Raw genomic sequence first — 24764 nt, 5'->3', positions numbered from 1 at the left:
TTCACTTCATGTTATTTCCTTAGTTTGGATATGGATTTTTGTAGATTAGATTTAATATGTAAGTGTTTTAGTAATATAGATCGGGATTGAGTATGGGTTAGATTGAATATGGGTCAATAAATTTGCATTACGAATAAATGGATTATAATTGGATTATTAGTCAATTTGGATTAGACCGTTCATGATTCGATCCATCCACTTAATAGGGATAATAGAGTTAAGTTTGATGCTCCCATGTCACTTCTTTTTTTCTTGGTGTCGTTCTTCCTTTCAGCGTTGAAAAGAGTGAAGTTTTCACAATTTGCATGCACATTTCTAATATGGATGTCTTGTGATGCAACATTTTTCCAATAGCGTTTGTAATCGACATTTTCAAGCCTCCAACTCTCCTTACTTCCGCTCGAACAAAAGGACGGAAGAAACCCTGCGAGTGCAAACGGCGTAAGCAATCGTGCACGTGCGTAGTTTTTAAAAAGGGGAATTTACAAAATTTGTCCTCGTACCATTACCTGAATTTAAATTACTCCTTGAAGCATATTTGGTGCACATTTAGTCCCCTCACTTATCTCCAGTGGCAATTAGAAGGTAATGTTCAAATTTTCTGTTCAAATATGGATGGGATGTGGCGAGTTTACATTTTTGGTCCTCATATTTTTTATGAACGTTCAAATTCAGTCCCCATATATATACATTGCAATGATAGTGGTCCTAGTACCATTTTTTTACCCATGTCCATGAACCAATTAAAGTCTGATTTTTCGTTTTTTGGTTCCAAACAAGACTTAAACGAGGCTGTCATAATTTATACATCATATGTATGTGCATAAGTTCGTGTATCTATGGCTTTATCGGTAATAACCAGAGAAACTTTTTTTTTCCTGAAATTATTTAATATTAAAAGTCAGTTGACATTTGTCCTGGTAACTTGAACAAGTCTTTACAATAAATATGATGCACACTTGTTTTTTTTTTTTTTTTTTTTGTTGATAATTCTATAATGGAAGATGTCCTATAATGTGTTGAAAATATTTTGCCTATAAAATAACGAGTTAAATCTGTGCTTCGAAGGTTTAAAAATTATCCACTTTTCTTTTTCTAAAAATTGCTGTGGAAACTTCCAAATGGAATATATACTAAAAGTAAGAATGCCATCATCGAATATGACACGAAACTAATCATCTTAATTGACATTTTTCTTAAAATTTTCGATGGAGACGCAACAAAAGAAGCCAAGTTCATGTTAGAAAACTTCCATCATTAAAAACAATGCACAAGGACTGAACTCCACCAACGTCCTTAGAAGCACGAGAACCAAAAGTATAATCCTTTCATAAGCTCACGCAGGCAGATGCCATTCGTCGGTACGGGTTGGAATTGGCAGACGCCATTCATGATCGGCCCGAAATAACATCCTGAAGAGGCTTGTGAAATTTCGACATTCCATAAATTAATTTGGAAGATAAATTAGAAATATAAATGAGGACGGAAGAGAAATAAATTTCTCCCATTTTTCCAAAATATGAGTCCTCCCTCATCTCCTCTACGTCTCTGCCTCCTCCTCCTCATTTGCCTCTCCTCATTTTATTGAAAATAAAAATAAATATATTCAATTTATTCATTTAAAATTAAAATTAAATTTACTAAAATTTTACTAAATTTTTATTTACCATTTTATTTTTAGTTTCTTAAAAATAAATTTATTAAATTTATTTATTTTTATTTATCATAAATAAATTTAATATTTTTATTTTTGCCAAATAAGTTTTTTATTCATTTTAAAATAAATTTATTCGTAAAATAAAAATAGAATAAATAAAATAAATTTATTTTTAAGGATATTTTATTTTAAAATAAAATGATATTTTTTTATGATTTATTTTATTTTATTTTACTTTATTCTTTATTTTTTTGTTACTAAATCATTTTTATTTTTATTTTTTATATTAAAGGTCGTCAGTCACTAGGGAGCGCGCAAACATGGTTATCGGAATTTTTATTTTTGTAAAAATTTTTTATCGTTTAGTTACAACAGAAATAAAACGAGAAAAATTTATTTATACCCGGTTCAATAAATTTCCCACTAAATTTCCCACATTTTTCCAAAATATGACTCTAGGCATCTTGTCCTGTAACTAGGGAGCGCGCAAACATGGGGGGGAATCGAGGTTCCCGAATCGGCGACGAATTCAACCAAATTTAGGCTCTCTCGCTTTGGCGGCACTCCGCGTCCTCCCTTGCTTTTGGCTTTTTCCGCAATCCCCTCTCTCTCTCTCTCTCGTGAAGATGATGATTGCGACTTTCTGAAGTGACGGGGACGGAAAGAGGGAGAATTTCAATTCCAAAAGCGAGCGAGAATAGCGGTTTCATCGGTAGGTTTTTGCGCTCTTTCCCTCCCCCTCTCTCCCTCTCTCTCTCTCCATTAAAGCGTTTCTTGTTGCTTGCTTCTCCCACACACTTTCACCGCACGTTGACGCAAAATTCGACCAAAATCTTTAGCGTTCCTCCATCACGAAACGTGGGTTTCTCTCCCCCCTCTTCCTTTCCTTCTTTCCTGTCCTGCGCCCGAGCGGGACTTCGATTCGCCTCCTCCTCTTCTTCTTCTTCTTCTTCTTCTTCGGATCCGCTGGGAGAAACCCACTTCCAGTTTTTACTGATTTTTCGGCAGACTGATACGATCGAGTTTTTTCTGCTTCCATTTTCTTGGATTGGCTCGGCGGTGGGGGGACACGAGAGAGGTGTGAGTTCAAGGCTGTCGTTCACGGTCCCTTCATTTTGCTGCTGGGTTTTCCTTTCTTTTTTCTTTATTTCTTAATGTTTGTGTCCAGTGTCGCGTCTATTGTATAACCGGACGAATGACGCTCTGAAAGGGGAAGAAAGCCCTAACCTTTTGCTCGTTTCTTGGTAGTGCCCGGTTGAGGTCGCTCTCGTTGGTCTCGTTCCTGCGCGTTTTAGTTTCGCTGCGGTTCAGAATTTTGCGGTTCGCGACCAGATCGGTGAGCATTTCGCTCTGCTTTGTGGGTTTTTCTGGGTTTATGTTAGTTAGCGAGTTTCGTCTTTCAATGGTGCGGTTTGCTTTCTTTTTCGCTTCCGGTTGTTGTTTTGTCTTGACTGTGTGTCTAAAATGCTGGGTTTTTGAGTTCGATTGTTTGTGTAAATCATGTTTGATGTTTGTTCTGGGCATAGAGTTAGAGTGGGGAAGTATTGACGAGGAGTACTCATGGTGAGTTTCATGGGAAGATCTCTGAGAATTTCATGATTCATTCTTGAATTCCTAAAATGTTGAAGTGGGCTTGCGGCAGGGATTATCCCAAGTGTCCCTCTTCTTGCCTTCAACAACTATGCATTGTGATTATTCAAAAAATTTGGAGAAAGCTCTCGTTTGTGGTGTTTCCTCCTTTCTCTGTTGTGCTGCATTCTGCTCTTTAAGAGTGTTGTTTCTTGTTAATTGGAATTGTTCAATTCAGATACTTTTGCCTGAAAGTTGAAACATGAATCTTATGCTTCACATGCTGCTTTGATGCGATGCCAAAAGAGAGGTACTAGGATTTTGAATTTTCCACTATTTTGTCGAAGTTGAGAGCTAGTGGTGCGGGAGAAATCTGGCTTAGCTAGGAGGCTTTCTGTGTTTGATGATTTGTCCAGCTTGGTTGGTTTATCTTACTCATAAACACGCACCACATTTTTTCTGAGATAATGTTCTGTGGCCATAATTTTCAGCTTTCAGTGTTACCAATTTCTGGGGTACTTGTATTGTATATATCTGTGGTTGTTTGATGATTTGTCCAGCTTGGTTGGTTTATTTTACTCATAAACACGCACCACATTTTTTCTGAGATAATGTTATGTGGCCATAATTTTCAGCTTTCAGTGTTACCAATTCCTGGGGTACTTGTGTTGTATATATCTGTGGTACTGATGTTATGGGGTCTATCTTCTTTCTGATTGATTTTCAGGTTCTGCTGCACTTCCAAAGAAATTGGTTGTGCAGCCTTTGTTTCAGGCCTCTGTCTTTTGGTTGTTTTAAGCCTTTGAGTTTTGTAATGGCTGGTGAATTCTCAGTGACCCTTCCCAATGGCAACTGCAATGGGACTCCACCTGATCCACAGAGGACTTATCAAGTTGTTGTGGCTGCAACTCGAGATATGGGTATAGGCAAGGATGGAAAACTTCCCTGGAGGCTGCCCTCTGACCTCAAATATTTTAAGAGCATTACTCTTACAGCAATTGATCCTGCGAAAAAGAATGCAGTCATAATGGGTAGAAAAACATGGGAAAGTATTCCTGCTGAGCATAGGCCTCTACCTGGCCGCCTCAATGTTGTTCTCACTCGTTCTGGGAGCTTTGATATTGCAACTGCAGAGAATGTCATCATATGTGGAAGCATGAGTTCTGCCTTGGATTTATTGGCTTCATCTCCGTATTGTTTATCTATCGAGAAAGTTTTTGTCATTGGTGGTGGCCAGATATTTAGGTATCCTAACATTTGCCTATAATTACAATTGCAGATGGGTTCTTCTCCTTCCCCCTTGTAATTTTCGCCTTTGGTGCAGGGAAGCTCTTAATGGTCCTGCATGTGATGCCATCCACATAACTGAAATTGAGACACCATTTGAATGTGACACTTTTATGCCCACGGTTGATACATCTGTCTTTCATCCATGGTACTCGTCCTTTCCCGTTGTTGAAAACAACATCCGATATTCTTTTACTACTTATGTCCGTGTAAGATGTTCTGCGGTGGAGTCTCTGCCTGAGACAAATGGTCTGATCTTAAATGGTAAGAGAGATTCTGTTAAGTTGGAGGTCAAGAATTTTACCTTTCTGCCCAAGATGATTTTTGAGAGACATGAAGAGTACCTGTATCTGAGATTAGTCAAAGATATACTGTCAAATGGCACTCCAAAGGATGACAGGACTGGAACTGGTACCATATCAAAGTTTGGGTGTCAGGTGTGTTTTGTAAACCATTACCATCTTCTCAGTTCTTAAATTCTATTCAGCACATCTATTTATCACTAGGATCACTCTGTTTGTTTTCTCTTTGCAGGTGCGGTTTAATCTGCGCAAAAACTTCCCTCTTTTGACAACTAAGGTATGCTGCTCCAAACTGTTCTACCTCTTCATTATATTCCTTTTGTGGAACATTTATGAGAAGTGCAAGGCTTTCATTCTAAACTCTGGTGGCTGATGTATTGTTACTGATTGGTTCTTAGAAAGTATTTTGGCGTGGAGTTGTTGAAGAACTTCTGTGGTTCATAAGTGGTTCTACAAATGCCAAGGTGATGACCAAGGTTTTCTTTTTCTGTAGAGCTTGCATTTTTTGAACTAGATCTGTTTATTAATCCACTGCATTGATCTCTATTGCTTGTCTGTGAACTGTTACTAGTTGTTGCCTTAGCCTGTCAGTTAGGGGTGTGCAAAGGAACCGGGAACCGCCCGGACCACCCAGAGCTGGATTGGACTGCCCAAAAACCGGTGGTTCCTAAGGGGATCGGTCCAGTTCTTGGGTCCAACTATCTAACATAAATACTAGTACGTAACCTAGGGATTTAAGTTTTTTCATTTTCTAAATTAAAAATTAAACAAATATTATATATATTATTGGTCCGATAATAATAACTTTGGTGAGTGTGTTCTCTTGCTTGCACACTTCCTAACATACTAATATTGTTGGTTCATTAGCTAATTGGGAGTGTCTTTGATGAAGTGATTCCATTATGTAATTCTTTGTTGCATATTATGGTGTTAACACGTGAAGCTTGGTGGCTGGTTCTATGGACCCACCCGGGAACTGGATTGGACCGACGGTCCGGTTCTTGGATGGATCCATGGAATCAATGAGCGGCTTCTGGTTCTAATTTTTCGAAACCGATCTTTAGTGGGCGGTTTTGGATCTAAGGTGGGAACCACCCATCTGGACCATACTCACCCCTACCGTCAGTTATCTTAATCCAATGCAAAAGTGAATCGCAAGATGGCATCCTTGAGTACTAAACTATTCTTTGCACTTCCATTTTGGAAAATAGGAGATTGAATTGCTGGACAGGATTGGTCCAGCAACTTTGTCTGCAGTGATAGTATCTCCTCTTCAATTGGAATTGACATGTAGGCGCTGACCATTAAACAATCTTGGCCTACTAGTTATTTTGCTTAGTCATATGTTTTGCTAGATATATCCTGCTTGTTCATCAATTCTAGCAGAGCATTTCTGATTTCCTAGGGAAATTTTGAAACATTTTGATAATATGAGCATTTACAATGCTTTATTGGTGAGTAGGTTTTCCACCACATTCTGTAGAAGTATCTGGCTTAGTTTTGGTGTTAAGCAATTACCAGTAATACTGTAAAATGCAACCACTTATATTTTGGCTTCCGTTACATGTTCTGCTCTTTTCAATTCAGTTAATATATTTTGCCATCTATTTTCCAGAAAGATATATATCCAAAATTAGATCATGAAGACAACCTGTAGGAATGTTAACCTAGCTGACTATAAAACTGATTTTATATGCCAGGACATACAGAGACTTTATTTCGTGACCAATAGGACAACAGCCTTGTTATAATGACCACCTATTGAGAAATAGTAAATGTATCATTTGAAACTACTAGATGGAGCTGTAGATGAGTTTATAATTTGCTATAAAATGTCACCTAATAAGGAAGGACAAGCTTGAGGATGTGAAATATCTGTTTTGAGAGGCATTGATGCATTAACAAGCTTCGAGATTACTCTTCCTTTATAATGACTAGGCCCTTGATGTTTTCTTTGATGGAAAGATATCTGCTTGAAGTTGAGTTGGGACATTGTTATACTTGAAGTGAATGCAAACGGTTGCTAAAGTTGCAATATAGGGATCTAAAGTGACACTTCTCTGGAAAGTGAATTGATTTGATAACTCCAAAGGGGCTTAATTACCTTTGCTCTGAACTGTAACATGTAATTGGTTTCCTGCACATCACTACTGTCCATTGTTGAGATGACATTGAAAGACTAATTTGAGAATTTCCTTCTTCCAACAGATTCTTCAGGAAAAAGGCATTCATATATGGGATGGCAATGCATCTAGAGACTACCTTGACGGGTTCGCATCTGATTCATGAGATTGAAATACATATGGTTATTTTCTTCCTAACCTTGATGACATTTATCCTGTCTATTTAGACTTGGTCTGAAAGATCGAGAAGAAGGTGACTTGGGACCAGTTTATGGTTTTCAGTGGCGGCATTTTGGTGCTAGGTAGGTTTTTTTTTTTATATTATTTGACCACTTTTTGTTGCTGTGATATATGCTTGATGACATTGTATATATTGTACGTCACAGGTATAGTAATATGCATGCTGACTATACTGGCCAAGGATTTGATCAGTTGTTGGATGTTATTTACAAGATTAAGAATAATCCAGATGATCGTCGAATTATACTCTCTGCTTGGAATCCTTCTGATTTGAAATTGATGGCGCTTCCACCTTGCCACATGTTTGCACAGGTTAGATGTGTCTGGCTTCATTTTCCTGAATTCTCTGTTTTTTCTTCCTTTGATTCATTAATCTAACTTTTACCTCTGCAGTTCTATGTTGCAAACAAGGAATTGTCATGTCAAATGTATCAGCGCTCTGCTGACATGGGATTGGGAGTGCCATTCAACATTGCTTCTTATGCTCTCCTTACATGCATGATTGCTCATGTTTGTGGTATGTATGTATGCTTTAGAGAAAACTTGACAATCTTTGTGGTATGTGATTTTCTGTGTCATTTGTAATGGTTGTTGACCAGTAATTTTAATGGAGTTTTGGAATACTGTAGCTGCTGGTGTGAGGGGAAAAGTGAGTTACATATGCCTTTCTAATGCTTCTTGTAGGATACTGGTTGGAAAAGAATTATGTTTCTGTAGAAGTTGCATTATTAGGATTACTGCTATAATAGTTTAAGTCTACTGGTTGTTAGATGATTACTAACTTGATTTCCCAGCCTTAAGGGTGAAAAGTATCCTCTTGTCAGGAGGATATAAACATGGGAACTAGTACTTATTATAAGTTTTTCTTCTGCAGATCTTTCTCCCGGTGATTTTGTACATGTTATCGGGGATGCTCATGTTTATCGTACACATGTTAGACCTCTGCAGGAACAACTTCAGAAAGCACCCAAGCCCTTCCCAGTGAGTAATATGCAGTAAAAATGCAGGATGGTGACTTCGTTTTCATTCCATTGTTTTGACCCAACTTATCTTCTGCTGTACTCACTAAAAGTCTTGTTCACATGTACAGATTTTGAAGATAAACCCAGAGAGGAAGGATATAGACTCTTTTGTAGCAGCTGATTTCAAACTTAGTGGATATGATCCTCATGATAAAATAGAAATGAAAATGGCAGTTTAGAGTTGAAGATTTGGTGGCATGGATTCATGATGGACTTCCTTGTCAATTTTATATATAGGAGGTAGGTATGAATTCCCTCATTTCCTGCATTTTTCCCAACATTGTTAGCTTTATTTTCTTAGTCAGGTGAATACTAATGTTAGACAATAATAATACCATGTCCCGAACGGCACATTGTTTTAGGTAACATTTGGGTATTGCAATTGTTTCCAGTGATACTGAAGAAGGCTCTGTCAATTACAATAGAATGTGTTTGTATTAATTCATCTTTTTGCCTTTTTACTTTCTTTAGTTTAGTAATCAATATCAAAGGGGGTCCAGTCTTGTCGCCCAGCTTATCCACTAGTGGTTGTCATATAGTGCTCATGTGGTAGTTTTTTTTTTTTTTTTTTTTTGGTCAGAACTCATGGTAGTTGAGACGCTAGCCATTCAGAAGTTGTTCAGAATAGAAATAGATGCTTCTGCTGTTTCATTATCAATTGTTATACCTGAGCCTCACTCAGGTTAAGTTTTTGAGACTTAGTACATTGCATGCAGAAATTGTTCCATGAGACTGATTCTTTTTCTTTATTAATTTTCTTTCAGGTCATCGAAGATTACAGGTTTCTGTCCTTCACGAGGTATTCTTGACTGGATGTACCTAGTGCCTTGCAATATAGGAAGTAAGAATCTTCAGTTTACCCAGAATCATGGTGGTTCTAAGGTGATTTAGGATGTTCATTTATCTTGCTTTCTCAAGGAGTTCAGTCTGGGTGCATAGCTCTTGCTCCATGACAGACAGATAAACCTTGGAAGTTGTTTGGTTTGCCTGAGACTGTTTAGCAGATCTGGAAACTGAGTTGCTGCACTTTTACCAGTCAAATGACCCAAACTGATTGAATCTGAATTACTGGTTCTGTTTTGCATATTTAAATACTTGGAACTTCTTGGAATCTGTATTAACGTTGCATCCGTCATTAATCCCTATACTCTGGGTAGGATCTCAATGCCATGGACCCTGAATTGAATTTTAAATTTCAGCTAGTTAATTATAAACGTCGTTTCATGACACATCTGGTGAGGCAAATTATGTTGCTAACTAGAAGGTAACTTTGGTGTATCTCAACATATGATATTTGTTTCACTACTAATGAACATACTTTGACCTTCATTCCCTACATATGATATTGTTTCCCATTATTCATTTAATATGAGCATCTCAAAACCAATTTGGTACAAATCCATTTCATATACTGTCCCTGACTGTCGTGAGTAGAGCTACAAGATATGTTGGATACATTCTCCAAGCTGAAGGACCTGAGCTTGATGTATTACTTCCTTGGCATCGAGATATATCAAAATAAAGGAGCTTTCATCTCGTAGGAGAAATATGCGAAGAACCACTTGAAGAAATTCAAGATGAATGATTGCAAAATAGTTTTGACGCGGCTCGTGACAAATAATAAGAAACTGCTAAGGGAATATGGGGCAGGAAAGGCTGCTGCTTGTTTCTACCATATTTCATTGCTGCATGACCATACATCATGGATGAAACCGGTCCATCATCTTACTTCATGTAGAGTGAAAGTCAAATTTATTAGGGTGCTTCCAAAATAATTCCAAGAAGTGAGGCTCAATAGTAGAGTCATCGCAGAAGTTGAGAACGTTGCAGGCGCTATCACCACCAATCAAGTAATATGACTTCAAAGGATATCAGATGACATCGATGAAGTGCAAATAGAATCAACTCCGATTGACAAGTTGGCCATTGCTATCTTGAAAAAACCCAACCATCATAGAAGAACCAAACACATCATTATAAATATCACTTTTTGAACAAAAGTGCAAAGTAATAGGAGAGAGAGCTCAAGTGTTGCAAAATCTAGGAAAAAAAGTAAAAAAAGTCTTAAAGTTATTGCATTGATACTAATTTGGTTCTAAAATTTTTTAATTAGATTAATTTAGTTATAAATATTGTCATATTAATACTAATTTAGTCTATTTAGTCAATTTAGGCCAAAAATTGTTGACGTGGATAATAATCATTTTACGTGACATAGTCCGATATTAATGTTGGCATTTTTTTTTTTTTAATATTTTTAATTTTATTTTTTTTTTAATTTTTCCCCTCATCCTCTTCTTTGCTTTTTTTTCATTTTGCCGGTGGCCATCACTGCCCACTGGTCACAGCCATGGCCAGCTAGGGTTGTCCTTGTCGAGCACAAGTGATGGTTGGCCTCATTGGGTCACCCTAGGTGAGGGTGAGCATTGGCCATCTGGGCATGGCCAAGTGAGGCGGACCATCACCTAGGCAAGGCGCAATGAGGTCACCTGGGCAATAGTTAGTCGCTAGATCTAGCAAGGGGGCCACTCCTAGACGGCCAAAGCTCTCCCTTTTAGGGGTAGCCTAACGAGGTTGACCAAGGCGAGGCTAGCCCTCACAGCCATGGTTGTGGCCAATGGCTAGTGATGGCCAATGATAAAAAAAAAAAAAAAAAGCAAAGAAGGAGAGGGAAAAAAAGAAAAAATATATTTTAAAAATTCAAAAATTCAAAAAAATATTAAAGTATAATTAAAATACCCACATCGGCGCCAATCATGCTTTGTAGGATAGCTGGTGTCCGTGTCAATAATTTCGCCCTAAATTGGCCGAATGAACTGAATTGATATTAATGTGAAATGTTTATGACTAAATTTGTCCAATTAAAATATTTATGACTGAATTGATATTAATGTAATAATTTTATGACTTTTTGATACCATTCCCACAAAATCTAGGATCAAGTTGGAGTCACAAGCCAAGTTTGAGATACTGCAAAGCAGGCTCGACGTAAAATCACCAAGTAAAATGGCCTAGGACGGGGGAGCGAAGTCTATAGAGCTCACGTTTTATATACAGACCAATAAGCTCGTCTACAAATCCCATGAACTTAGCTTCCTCATAAATCAACGATTATAACACGATCTAACAATGTGATGTAGCATCGTGGCGAGGTTCTATTTTCATCCGAGCTGCACATGCAGTCCATGGGCAGCACAACTCGTTGCAAGTTGCCACGATTAATGTCACGTAAGACCGGCCTCTCGCCTCCAGTTGCGCACCTTTGTTGTTTAACTCTTCATAGTATTTCAATGACGTCGAGAAGCTTTTGATAACCGTGATGAAGAAAAAGTCACACCACTGAAGATGAATTATAAGCTCGTAAATTGGAGAGTCCTATGATGAGGTTCCCGTACGCTCTTCTAGATTCTAACTGGCCTCGTCAAGTTTCTCGATGCACCTTTCAACCTGCTCACGAGTTGGTGCGGCGCCTTCTTCTGGGGTCGACATTTTGAATTCGGTTGTAACACCCATGTACATGTTCCATTGATCAACATCGAGATACTGCAGTACTACTTGCCGAGGTGAAGTCACTTTAGGCATATATAAATTAGCATATTCCGGGGATATGCACCAATTTTGATCAGGGAACATGTGCAATGCGTCTTACAGCACCTCGTCCTCGGTTTCTGACTTGCTGTTCACAGCCGAAGAATAATTAGGATGATTCAATACAAGAATTAATTGAAGAGTGCGTGAGCAAAGGTAAGAGGAGAATGTTCTTCGTCTATGTTTTTATTCACGGTCAAATGTTAGCAGAATCATGTCGACTCACCTGTTTTTCTGGCCACAAGGTTCACCCTTTCTTTTCCAGCAATTGATGGAAAGCTACTCCGCTTCAGCGGTGGGAAAAAAACGTCTGATTGTAGTGTCTTCTTATATTTCTTAGAATTTTATATATACCGTATTAGTATACATACGTGTACGTATAAAATACATGCTTCCTTCGTATTGATTCCATAATCCTAGGGAACTAATGTTCCAGTAATGGTCAGAGAAAATATCTCCGCTGGTCATCCCTCCCAGCCCTTTTACTATCCTAGAAAAAAAAAAAAAAAGCAATATTTTCTTTATTTTCTCACGAGAACCTCTTTTCGGGCTTGTATAAATTTATAACGAATCCTCTGCAATGGTATCTCTACTGTCAACAGTGTGATTTGTCTCACCTTTATACTATTTTCCATCGCAATATTTCATGTTACTACGTAGTAATAACAAAGATCACAAGTAATGGAATTAACGCTCATGCTTCCTCCAACCAATTCATTGTGCATTAATTCAAATTTCAATGGTGATCGTTTTGCCAGTTTTACGCCCCCAGGTTTGTATCCTTGCGCTCAAAAGAAAATAAAGGAAAAGAAAACCCACAAATTAATGAATCCTATTTGCCATTTCTGGGTCTCAATTTTCATATCTGCTTTGGCAAGAAACAGGTCGATGGGAATTGAGCAACACGCCCGACTGCAAACAGCTAAGGAAGGGTTAATCCTATGTTGCAGCTGCTGGGGTCCGTGAAATTTTGGACCCTCTGATTCGAATGAAAGATGGCTGGCTACTGAGAATTTGAAAATGACTTAAATAATTTTGTTAACACCAAACATGGCTCAGCAGGCCATGGGTGAAAAATAAGGCCCGATAAATCTGAGGTTTGTAAGGCAAGCTCATAAGGATCCAAGTGAGATTGCTATTGCAGGTACCTATGATCCGGTACCAAGCATCACTCGAGAACAGGAGGATAAGAATGAAGGCGGTCATTGAAGCGCTTGACATAATGGCTTTGCGGGTAAAACAATACAGTTTGTTGGTGTAGTACGAAAGATTTTGGAAAATTTGAAATTGAAGAGATAAATACCAAAGGATAGTTGTGAGACCTCAAATTGGCATAAGCCAATAAGGACATGTTTCGACGGATCCTCGGTCACCAAAAAATAAAATAAAATAAAGGATGGTTATTCGCAATACTTGATGATAAATATCCGTGTAAACACGATTGTTAGAGGATTGCACATTTGAACAAGAAACCATAATATATTCAGTTTTAGCCATCTTTCTTTATTTATCTTCATTTCACATTTACTTTCAATTGCTTTAGATTTATCCTTTATTTTATCATAATTATATTAGAATTCATAGCTTTCTTTTCAAACGACATGAGACCCGATATAAAAAAAATAAAAATAAATGAAGAGATATCATATGGTGAAAATGTCCAAGAACCTTCTTGGCGAAACGAATTTGATATTGATGTAACCCGATGCGAAAGATTACCAGCTACCTATGAACATCTACTACTTCAACTCTAATGCGGAAAAAATCATTGACTGCGGTGAAACGTTACCTGTTACTTTGTGACTTTATATATTCAACTTACTTTCTATTTGAAATGACACTAACGATGTTGGAAATTTGCCAATTTTTTTTGGAACATCATAAATCAAATATAGATATAGACTCCATTTATTTCATGGAAACATTTTCCTCATTTTTCGATATTTGTTTCGTTTTGGAAAATAAGTCAACTAAAAACTTATGCTTAAATTCGGGAGGTTGATTTTCTCTTTAAAAAATTGGAAATCATTTTTTCAAAATATGACTATGTATTGGCACTTGGACTTGAAACTTTACGCTTGGGCACAAAAATCCTAATGCTGGTTCTCGGCATTTAGGACCAAGTATCTAGTGCTCGGGCCCAAGGCCCATGACCTTGGTTCCTGGATGCTAGGCCCATGACCTCGGTACTCATATGTGGAATCTAGTGCTTGTGTTTGGGTTATTAGCGCTTGTCCTTGAGTCCATTAAGGTCAAGCCTAGGACTTGGCCTGCACTTGGGTCTATCAAGGTTGGGGCCGAAGCCTTGGTGTCCATTCCCAATGCCTAGGCATTTGAGCTTGAGTCCACAAAGGTTGAGTGTGGGATCCTTGAGTCCATTAAGGTTGAGCCTAGGACTTGGCCCGCACTTGGGTCCATTGAGGTTGGGGCCGAAGCCTTGGTGTCCATGCCCAAGCATTTGAGGATCCCTAACACCTCCCGCTTGGGTCCTCGACACTCGAGGTTTGGTCCTCTAACACTCAAGCCTGGGTCTACAAAGGCCACCATGGGTCCCTTGACACTATAACTTTGGTCCCTAGTGCTCAAGTTCAAGTTGACTAAGGTTGTGCCAATTTCTCAACACTTGGGCTTAGGTCCTAGTGCCCGAGCCAGGGTCTATTAAGGTCAAGGTTTAAGAGTCTGATGCCTATGCTTAGGTATATTGAGGTTGGGCTCGATATCCTAACGCTTGTGCCACGGTCCATCAAGGTAGTGCCTAGGACCATGCCTCGATCCCCAACACTCAGGTCAAAGTCCATTGAGGTTGAACCTAAGCCTTTGGTGCCCATACCTAGTTCTCAAACTACTAATGTGTAAGTAACTAGTGCCGAATAGTTTATGTTTATTTAAGAAAATTAAATCGTATTTTTGTGCCAAATAATGAAAAATAATTTCTAGTTCATTTTCAAATTTTAGTCAAATATTAAAAAAAATTGCTATTTTCCTAAAAAAAATGACTTCATGAAAAATATTTTCCTAAAATGTTACATTTTTTTGCGAAACAAAATGAATCCTTAAAGTGTAACAACATATTAATTTAGGGGTTAATATGTCACGAGGTAAAGTACAATTACCAAAATTGAACATGGGCAATTTTACATGGAACTTTTTAGATATTTTTCTTAATATCCTAGTACGTTTAGCGTTTCTTTTAAGCTAAGACTAACATTAAGTAATTGTTTACAAGAATTCATCGTTGGGAAAATTGACAAAAATTCAAAACTTGTTGCGTGTCAATTCAATCATAAACATTTTTAATTTAGCCAATTTAGTCATAGATATTTTGACGATTTGCCAATGCAATTTTTTTAGCCAATTTTAGTTAGAAATCATTGACTTGGACGCTAGTAGTCACGTAGGACAGTCAACATTAATGTAAATAATCTTTTCAATTTTTAAATTTTTTTGAATTGTTATTATTATTGTTATTATTATTTAGTTAGAAATCATTCAATTGGCACTATTTAACACATATTGACCCATTTTTCATGTAATACAATTTTAACAACCTATATATAACTTGACCTCGACTTAACTCCTACCGATATGATCCGTATTAATATAACACATCAATACTTAACCTTAACTAACAAAATAAATACTCATCGATATTTATTTTATTTAAACATAATTTTAATTATGAATTATTTATTTTTTAAATTGATTTTTAATTAGTCTATATTTTATTGTCTTTTCTTTTCTTTTTCCTTTTTCCTTTTTCTTCCCATGTTTGTTAGCATGGCGGCGATGACTGGTGATTGATTACAAGCAAGCTTGAGCTTCACCTATCTCGGGTGGGGCCTTGCCTCCCTAGATCTAGCAAGGGTTTCGCCTTGCCAAATTGGTAAGCTCGAGGTTTATTGGCCTCTGGTGAGCTTGTTCCTCGCCGATGGTTGGCCTTGTGGCCGACTGTTACTGTGGTTGGCCACCAAAGGGAAGATAAAAGAAAGAGGAGCAAAAAAGGAAAGAAAAAGTGAAAAAGAGAAAAATAAAAATTATAAAGTTACTTGTTTGTACTAACATTAACTTTGTTACTTATTAGGTAACTCATTTAGCCTAAGACCTCTTCATTATGTGGGCTAAAAGTGGGTCTATCTTGATCCACTCAGATTCATTTGTTTTAACTTTTTCTTTATACAACTCATATTTACAATCCACTATAATATTTATGAGTTAAAATATAGGTATGAAACCCATTTTGACAATTTTAGTGTGGGTTGCATCATATAATACGATTCATATTCATGTCCGTAATTTTTCGAACGATTATATTGATAAATCGTTAAAAAATTTGAAACCAAATGGATTAGATTAAAAGATTTAGAATTAAATTAACACAAACACAAAAAAATTTACTGACTTTTTTAGGCGATTTTCTCGTTCCTCCTCCACCTCACGGCGCGAGAGCCCTGTACCTCGATCAACGATCAACTCAATACGTGGCTCGAAGAAAAACCGAACGCCAAACGCGACGTCGACCGCCGCACCTCTGACCGTACAAGCAGCACCCCCTAAACGACGACGCTTCAACCGCGAGCCGAACGCAAAACCCTAATCCTGTAATCGAGCGAACCCCACCCCATTCCTTCTCTTTCGTGCCGTCACTGCCTCCCATCTCCCCCGACTGCGAAGCAGCGAGCCGCTCGAGATCCCATCCATGGTAAGCCTCCTCGCGATTCTCGGCCTTCGACAGCAGATCATCATCATCATCGGACTCTGTCCGTCCGTTTTCGTGGTCGGGTTTCTGTCTTATCTTTCTCTCTGACGTTCGATCTTTCGTGGGTCGCGACTCGCAGGCTCCGAAGAAGGACAAAGCCCCGCCTCCCTCGTCCAAGCCCGCGAAATCCGGTGGTGGGAAGCAGAAGAAAAAGGCACGTCTCTCTCTCTCTCTCTCTCTCGGTCGATCGTGTTGAGCTGTTGAAAGTATTGGGGCAGCTGGGGTTCCTTTTATAGTTGTTCAGAATGTTTTTTTCCGGTGATGTTACGCGAAATGAATTGAGGGTAGCGCAGATCTTTCGTGTTGGGCTGCGATGGCCCGGCAAGTTTTGAACTTTTTCCACTGCATGTGCGTTTCATTAGGTAATTGGACGAGGGGTCTTGAGTTGAGCTGTCGAAGAGTGTGTTGGGCATCCATCTTTGTTATTTTTTCTGGGTAGTTGCTGATTGATTTTACTGGCGAGTGTTTGAGCGATGGGTCTCTGCAATTTCAGGCAAAAAAATGAGATTTTGAAAAATGAACTTGTTTTAAATGTTCGTGCTGCGGTTGTTTGTTGTTTATGTCGGGCTTAGTTGGGTTGTGATGGATTGGATTGTGTGATGGTGAGCAGAAGTGGAGCAAGGGAAAGCAGAAGGAGAAGGTGAACAACATGGTGCTGTTTGACCAGGGAAGTTATGACAAGCTTCTGTCCGAGGCGCCCAAGTATAAGCTTATCACCCCGTCCATCCTCTCTGATCGTCTAAGGGTATGTCTTTATGTTAATCTAAATTGTATTTATAATTGTCTATGTCTTGATTTAGGCATCTATTTTTTCCCCTTTTCTGATTACATGATCCATCACCTAGCTTTTTTTTTTTATATAATGAGATGGGAATTGCTATCAAGCTTGAACCTTTCTGGATGTGTTCTGATGAAACCTTTTATTGATGCACTTGGGAGAATTATGCGCACGTATGTAACTGATAGGATGTTTACAGCAGGATCTTGCTCTGTTAATTCTAACAAATGCCTTAGCCTTTTAGTTTTATACATGGTGGAGTTCTCAAGTAGAGTTCCATATAATAATAGTCATTGGCACGGTTTCTTCAGGTCTATTAAATTAGGACGACCTGAGTGTGGAAAGTTTGTTCCCATAGGCAAATGATGATTTAATTAGATCTCCCTGTCGGCTCACGTCCTGTGTGGAACAAATTGTTATTTTTCTTGGCCTTAATAGCACACATTCCTAATCAGCAAGTTTTGTGGTGGCAAGACATATTTCTGCTAATATGGATAAGTTAGTCTTTGTTGGAGAATGAAATTCACTTTTTGGGATTTATGCTGTGAATTCCCTCCTGGCTCCTCTAAGCTATCATATTTTCAAACTCATCATTATTCGCCATCCTTTACATTTAATTTAAGTAATTTAGAACCAAAAACTCCAATGGAATTAGTCTTTGCTGCATTTGCAAATGATTGATTGTGTTGCTTACATTGATTGAGTTAAGATAACTTTTAACTCATCTGCCTTGATTTAAAATCTGCTCTGGTGGTTCTGTTGCATTTGGACTCCTGGGTTTTTCATATCCAGTGTTTTGCATAGAACAATTAGATACTTCAACATGCTATATAGCTAACATATTCATCCTCTCATCAATGAGAGGATCTTGCTGGCTGAGGTCCTCTCTTTACTAATTAGTCATCTCTTTGTTATTTATATACTTTATTTGGTGCAGATTAATGGATCACTTGCACGGAAGGCAATAAGAGAACTCATGGCTAGAGGTTTGATCAGGATGGTCTCTGCTCATTCAAGCCAGCAGATCTACACCAGGGCAACGAATACATAAGTGGCTTAGGGCCCCCTTGCATTTTCAGCTATATAGCAATGGTTGTTTTATATCTTGCATTGGTAAACAACTGTTTTCTTTATCTCTGGGATGACATGATGCATACTAGAATTTATGAGACAGGTTAGTGTTCTTTGAGATTTTGAAGAAATAGATTATTAAATCCGATAATTCAATATTTGGTGTTCATCCAATTCTTTTGCCTGCCTGTGTTACTCTTTTGCGAGTTCTTACTACTGACGCAAAACAGATTTTAGCAACTTGAAATGCTCTGATGCTCACTAGCGACTGCCGTACTTAAATTGTACAAACAGCTGATGGGCTGGAAAGTAGAAATGTGCTGCTCCTGATGGGGTAATTCTAATGATGTGTTTGCAAATGGTAGATTGTTCTAATATACTATGTAGTAAAGAAAAGAAGTTTTGCTGAATGGGATGGGAAACACTTATCATGTGCGATAAACAAAAATTTCGAATCATGTTAATCATGACAGAAATAGGCGTTATCTTTGGTACAGATTGTGAGAGATTTGATAACAAAAATTATGAATTAAATTTGGTAACAAAAATTATGAATTAAATTTGGTAACAAAAATTATGAATTAAAAGGGTCTGTCATCTTTTGTATGTATTGCTTGACGAGGTAGTTGATTCTAAGAGAAGTATCCCTGGTATGTACTCCATGGCAAGGTTGCCCGATTACTAGCAAAAATTTCGAGGATCTGAATGCCCAGAATTATTTTGGCTAAAAAAGGGTCAAAAGTAATTGTTTTTCCGTTGTCAAAATTTGCAAAAATGTCATGATTATTATTATCTGCATTTTTCTTTGACGTTGAATTTTGTGCTTGAATTTTTATTGTGGTCATGACGTCTGACGTGGCAATCCTACTTGGCCATGGGACCTCTGTTTGTTGATGTGGCTATGCATGTCAATTATCATTGCCACATCATGTAAAAGAATAAAGAGAAACTGGAACTTACAAATTTTAGAGAAATTAAGAATAGATGAGAATTAATTTAAGCACTGGTTAGAGATATAGGGGGCAGCCCTTTGCTTAGATCTGGGTGAAGGTGAGCGGCATCACGGGTGGTGGTGGGCTTGCACTCGGTTTTGTTGAGTATAGTTTACATAGGGTACGCATAATAAAATTTTTACTTTCTCTATTTCTTCGATTCTCTGTTCCCTGGAATGGTTTGGAATAAAAATTTGCTTGGTAACGTAATTTGATTTTTTTTTATTTTTGAAATAGATTTCTATTCCAGAAATATATTTGAAGAAGAAATTAGAAGTTAAAATTTTTAACTTTATTTCAGAAATTGAGAAATTCATTTATAATTAGAAATCAATTTCTGTTCTAGAAATTTTATCATGCGCACCTATAGACGATCTTCTTTTTGTTTTTTTTTTGGTAAGGCACATAGACGATCTTCTTTAAGATCAATTTGTTCAACTTTTTGGAGGAAAACAGCTGAGAAACTGAGAAATTAGGGAGCAAACTCTTGATGCAAAAATAAAAAATGAAACATAAATTCAAAATTAAATGGAGGTCGAAAATGAGTGATCCTCAGCCGGCACTCCAGCCAGAGATTCAACGCTAGTGGAGATGGCTTAATCGAGGTATAGGAGATGAACATAACAGCGTCAAAGGCGGTGGAAGCAAGGTGGACGTTGCTTAAAAAACATCCTCACGTGGGGGACAACACCAAAGTAATCCCAGCGAGGGTCGCCGGCGAAAGGAGGCGCAGCGTCGCCCTTCTCTATACAACTTTGCTGTTCTGTTTTCTTTTTTCTATATTTTAGATCTTTTTCAAGTTAATTTTCTTTTAGAATCTTGCCCTGTGTTTTTTACTTAAAAAATCCAAGGAATTATAGGTTTAAAGGATGGTATGTGCAAGACAATCGATTGGGCATGACAGAAATTTCACTTTGAATAATGACAAGAAAACTAACTTTTAATTATGAATATTAGAAATTCTGTTCACATTTATCTCACTTCCTCCATAGGATAATTTTATCCATGCTATATCCTTCTTATATTCAATTTTATCCCATAATGAGTAGACACTAAACGTAGGATATGATATCCTATATTGAATTTTTTTCGTGATTGCCAAACGCAGACTAATAGAATGAATGTATATAAGATTCATTTTTGGGTTTAGTCATTAGATGTGGTGTATGGTAGGATCTCATCCTAGGCGGTGCCATATGGAAATTGGAACACGCTTGGTTAGATCAGCAGTAAAACCTTTCTAGCTTCACTCTGTTGAAGCTGCATGACCAAACTTTCATGGGCTCGGCTACTATGAAGTTGCTAAAAAACATATCAATCCAAGTATCCATATGCTTGCACGGCCAATTTTATTGACAAAATTACCAAAATGAACCTAAATATGTGACACTTGTACTAATTTAGTCCTTAAACCTTTTAATTTTGTCAATTTAGTTTTAAATATTTTCATATTTTATTAATTGAGTTTATCCAACTAATTTAAGGTGAAGATTGCTAACATATTCGCTAACAGTTCTATATGACATGATTGACACAAACATTGACTTTTTTAAAATAATATTTTGAATTTTTAATATTTTTTTGGTTTTTTATTTTCTTTACTTTCTTTTGGCTTGAGGCAACTAGCACTAGGAGAGGGTGTTGCAACCCTTGCCAGATGTAGGAGTTGTAGCCTTGCCGAGTTTGGGCAAGGCCATGCGCCCTTGCTTTGGCCATGGAAGTTGTGACCCTTGCCTAGGTCCTCCCTTGCCTTTGGCAAGGGCTGCAATACTCTAGCCCAGTGCCAACAAAGGTCAATCGGCGACCCGTTAGTTAAAAGAGAGAGAAAAAAAAAAAGAAAAAGCCAAAAAATTAGCAAAAATTAAAAAATAATTAAAAAAGTAATATAAAAAAAATGTCTTTGTCAATGCTTGGCTATGTCACGTAAAATAATCATTGTCTACATCAGTAATTTACGGTCTAAATCAATTGGATGCACTCAATTGACAAAATGTAAAAATATTTAAATTAAATTGGCACAAATATAGCAAATTTATTTTATTTTTTTTTTTGTAATTCTTCCCTTTTTAATTCTATAAATGCACCTACTATAATGAGTACTTGGTATTGAAACCATACAATTTCTTTTATTAACAAAAACTACACATTCTTCATAAAGAAAAAAGAGAATGCTTTATTTATTATTCTATAAACAACCTCAAATGGCACGTTCCTCCCATTAAGAATAAAACTAAATGTTTATTATAAATACATTCCTAATCTATAAAAGCACGCTCCTCTTTTGAAGGCAGAAGGAAAAATTTCAGAATACAATATTTAGGCAGCCGAAGTCGGCGTCCAATTTTCGTAATCTCAAGGTCTCCTCATAAGGGAACTGGAAAATGGCATCTGTTGCTTCAAACAGAAATGAATTTCAGTAATTCAAAACACCAAAAGAAGGTCATTATACAATGTTCACAGCCACGTTCTATAAAAAAAATGTCTTTGTCAATGCTTGGCTATGTCACGTAAAATAATCATTGTCTACATCAGTAATTTACGGTCTAAATCAATTGGATGCACTCAATTGACAAAATGTAAAAATATTTAAATTAAATTGGCACAAATATAACAAATTTATTTTATTTTATTTTTTGTAATTCTTCCCTTTTTAATTCTATAAGTGCACCTACTATAATGGGTACTTGGTGTTGAAACCATACAATTTTTTTTATTAACAAAAACTACACATTCTTCATAATGAAAAAGAGAGAATGCTTTATTTATTATTCTATAAACAACCTCAAATGGCACGTTCCTCCCATTAAGAATAAAACTAAATGTTTATTATAAATACATTCCTAATCTATAAAAGCACGCTCCTCTTTTGAAGGCAGAAGTCAAAATTTCAGAATACAATAAGTCAGCGTCCGATTTTCGTAATCTCAAGGTCTCCTCAGAAGGGAACTGGAAAATGGCATCTGTTTAGAAGCTTCAAACAGAAATGAATTTCAATAATTCAAAACACCAAAAGAAGGTCATTATACAATGTTCACAGCCACGTTCTTGATGCCTGGCCACTCGAGATTGATCAAATAGTCCAACAAAATGTTCCATACATGACATTTCTAAAGAGCCACATTCAACATTGCGGCAAAAGAACCACTCGCTTCCATGTCTGATTTTTCTGGAAAATCATGACGTTTAGGAATTATGACAGACAAAATAATGGCATAGAGACATCATAAAATTCTCTTGGTTTATTTCAGTAGACTAGCAGCGATAGAAAGCATATTTTAAGATATGCCGACAGCTCCGAAGCATCTCATGCATGTAACCATACTACTATGCATCCGGCCACCTGTTGTTTCATTTGTTTCTTCTTGTACTACTAATAGTGAATGATTGAACACTCGCAGGTACTACAAGTCTGACATAAAGTACGTATCGGCAACCGTATGTGGCAGAAGTAATAGCGCTCTTCCTTGACGGTGGAATAGATGGACGAATGCAAGTACTAGAATCTTTTGCTTAACCAGAAGAAATAGTTTTTGAAGGAGACCGTGCAAGTGAGCTGCAGGGAGAAGCATTGGCAACAGAAGATAGAGGAGAAAGAAGGGGAGGCCTTGGAACAATAACAACATAAGGAAAGTTATAGAGAGGGTGCGGGCATTGCAAACACTTTAAAGGCCGGTAGATGAACAACAACCGGAAGGGATAAGGAGCAATAGAGAAGAAGTGAAGATGGAGGGGAAGATGGTGATGGGGTGGGTGTTATGGAGAATCGGCGGGATAATTATCCCAAAAATCCTAAACCTATTGTATGGCTGTCGATTCAATTTTAAACTTTTTAATTGTATCAAATTAATACCAAATCTTTTGACAACTTGCCACTTTACTCATAAATCTTTTAATTGTATTAATTTAATCATAAATTTTAATGATTTGCTAATTTAGTCATAAATCATTTAACAATTTGTCAATTTAATTATTATGGCCAATTTTGATCGAGAATTGGTGATATGGAGTTAGGTAGCCATTGACCATCCTATGTGGCATGGCTAGCAATGACATGGTTAATTTTTGCATTTGAAAATTTTCTTTTTCCTTTCTTTTCCCCCTTCTTACCTTTGGCCCGTGGCCTATACTTGGCCATGCTAGCGCTAACCATAGGTGAGGGCCGATGAGGGCGCTGTGGGCCTCATTGGACCTAGCAAGGGCTCGACCCTCTTGGCTTGGGTGAGGGGCACCTTCACTGGATCTTATGAGGGCTTGACCCACATGGCCTAGCCATGAGGGTCGAGACCTCACCTACGGCCGATGAATGCCGCAATGCCCTCACCCGTGGCTCGTCACCAGCCATAACTAGAGGAAAAAATGTAAAGAAAAATAAAGGAAAAAAAAAGAAAGAAAATTAGAAAATTGTAAAAACTATTCACATAAGCATCGACCATGCCATGTAGGACAGTCGTCCCTGACTAGACCAATATGTTAATGATTTTCAGTCAAAATTGACTGGAATGACTAAATTGGTAAATCATAAAAAAGCTTAGAGTTAAATTGCTACAATTAAAAGATTTATGACTCAATTGGAAGGTTATCAAAATATTTAGGATTAAATTGATATAATTAAAAAGTTTAGAATTGAATTCGTATACGTATAATAGGTTTATGACTTTTTTGACAATTTTCTCGAGAATTGACCTTCCCTTGGAATGAAGTTGACTAGAATTGGAATGATAAAGGTGAGAATGATGCAGTGTTGCTCCATGGTCATGCTCAATAATAGGCATTTTGGGTTTGTATAAATTTGAAGAAAGAGAAAGAGGAAGAGGAGGTGCAAGAACAAAGAAAATGAGATTTCATGTGAATTCGAGGGAAGATGCAAACGTGTTTATTGCGACTCAATTTAACATTTGAACTCAGAAATCTTTCAAAGCATTAGGGACAGACCAAGAATGGTGTTGCAATTTATAGGAAACTTATCGGGTGAGTGAAAAGAGAGCAGAAAAAAAATGAAAAGAAGAAGAAGAAGAAAGAAAACTGGACGCGTTAAGAGAGTTGCCGCGAAGTATCGTTTGGAATAGCATTCTTGTACCGCAAATTTTTATGGTCTTCGTCTACCCAAGGAAACCATGTAATAAATAATGAGGAAGAAATTGATTCCAAAGTCAAGTGGGCCCAAATAAAGAAGCTGCTTTTTTATTTTATTTTTCCTTATGTGATTTGCACGTTAGAGAGGAAGATGGTGATGGAGTGGCTGTCAAATAAAGTAGGGGTGTGCAAAAGAACCGAGACGCGTCCGGATCGACCGAAATCAGATCAAAACTGCTCAAAATCGATGGTTCTTGAGGGAAACAATCCAATTCCCGATTCCAATTTATGGAAACTGGTGGGTAT

General features: G+C 37.4%; 2 protein-coding genes across 5 annotated transcripts; both read left to right on the top strand.

Moving 5' to 3' along the window:
• The first annotated feature begins 2305 nt into the window (after window positions 1-2305).
• Window positions 2306-9529, top strand: LOC104453306 (bifunctional dihydrofolate reductase-thymidylate synthase). Of its 4 annotated transcripts, none has more exons than XM_010067832.3 (13): window positions 2306-2369; window positions 2906-2993; window positions 3954-4471; window positions 4551-4950; window positions 5048-5092; window positions 5214-5279; window positions 7024-7085; window positions 7166-7240; window positions 7325-7490; window positions 7572-7695; window positions 8053-8159; window positions 8269-8440; window positions 8965-9529. In XM_010067832.3, exons 3-12 carry the CDS (start codon window positions 4041-4043, stop codon window positions 8377-8379), a joined length of 1587 nt encoding a protein of 528 aa, XP_010066134.2. In that variant the 5' UTR covers window positions 2306-2369; window positions 2906-2993; window positions 3954-4040; the 3' UTR covers window positions 8380-8440; window positions 8965-9529. The 4 variants fall into 4 exon arrangements, with proteins under 4 accessions (XP_010066134.2, XP_010066133.2, XP_010066132.2 ...); XM_010067831.2 differs by lacking the exon at window positions 2306-2369 and adding an exon at window positions 2380-2735 and having other exon boundaries at window positions 8269-8444; XM_010067830.2 differs by lacking the exon at window positions 2306-2369 and adding an exon at window positions 2381-2735.
• A 6799-nt stretch (window positions 9530-16328) lies between these two features.
• On the top strand, window positions 16329-18567 carry LOC104453305 (40S ribosomal protein S25-2). The gene is made up of 4 exons (XM_010067829.3): window positions 16329-16487; window positions 16624-16698; window positions 17155-17289; window positions 18260-18567. Exons 1-4 carry the CDS (start codon window positions 16485-16487, stop codon window positions 18371-18373), a joined length of 327 nt encoding a protein of 108 aa, XP_010066131.1. The 5' UTR covers window positions 16329-16484; the 3' UTR covers window positions 18374-18567.
• Window positions 18568-24764: the final 6197 nt, after the last annotated feature.

The sequence above is a fragment of the Eucalyptus grandis genome, chromosome 7 (genome assembly GCF_016545825.1).
Source record: "Eucalyptus grandis isolate ANBG69807.140 chromosome 7, ASM1654582v1, whole genome shotgun sequence".
Taxonomy (NCBI): Eukaryota; Viridiplantae; Streptophyta; class Magnoliopsida; order Myrtales; family Myrtaceae; genus Eucalyptus; species Eucalyptus grandis.
The sequence above is the reverse complement of the archived record's forward strand: the minus strand, read 5'-3'. Positions and strand labels throughout refer to the sequence as shown.

Excerpts from the sequence above, each read along its gene's own strand:
- LOC104453306 (XM_010067832.3), top strand. The coding sequence starts at position 4,041 with ATGGCTGGTGAATTCTCAGTGACCCTTCCCAATGGCAACTGCAATGGG. Across the intron at positions 7,086-7,165 it reads TCTAGAGACTACCTTGACGG|ACTTGGTCTGAAAGATCGAG; the intron begins GTTCGCATCTGA and ends CTGTCTATTTAG. Across the intron at positions 7,241-7,324 it reads TGGCGGCATTTTGGTGCTAG|GTATAGTAATATGCATGCTG; the intron begins GTAGGTTTTTTT and ends TGTACGTCACAG.
- LOC104453305 (XM_010067829.3), top strand. Across the intron at positions 16,699-17,154 it reads GTGGGAAGCAGAAGAAAAAG|AAGTGGAGCAAGGGAAAGCA; the intron begins GCACGTCTCTCT and ends GATGGTGAGCAG. Across the intron at positions 17,290-18,259 it reads TCCTCTCTGATCGTCTAAGG|ATTAATGGATCACTTGCACG; the intron begins GTATGTCTTTAT and ends TATTTGGTGCAG.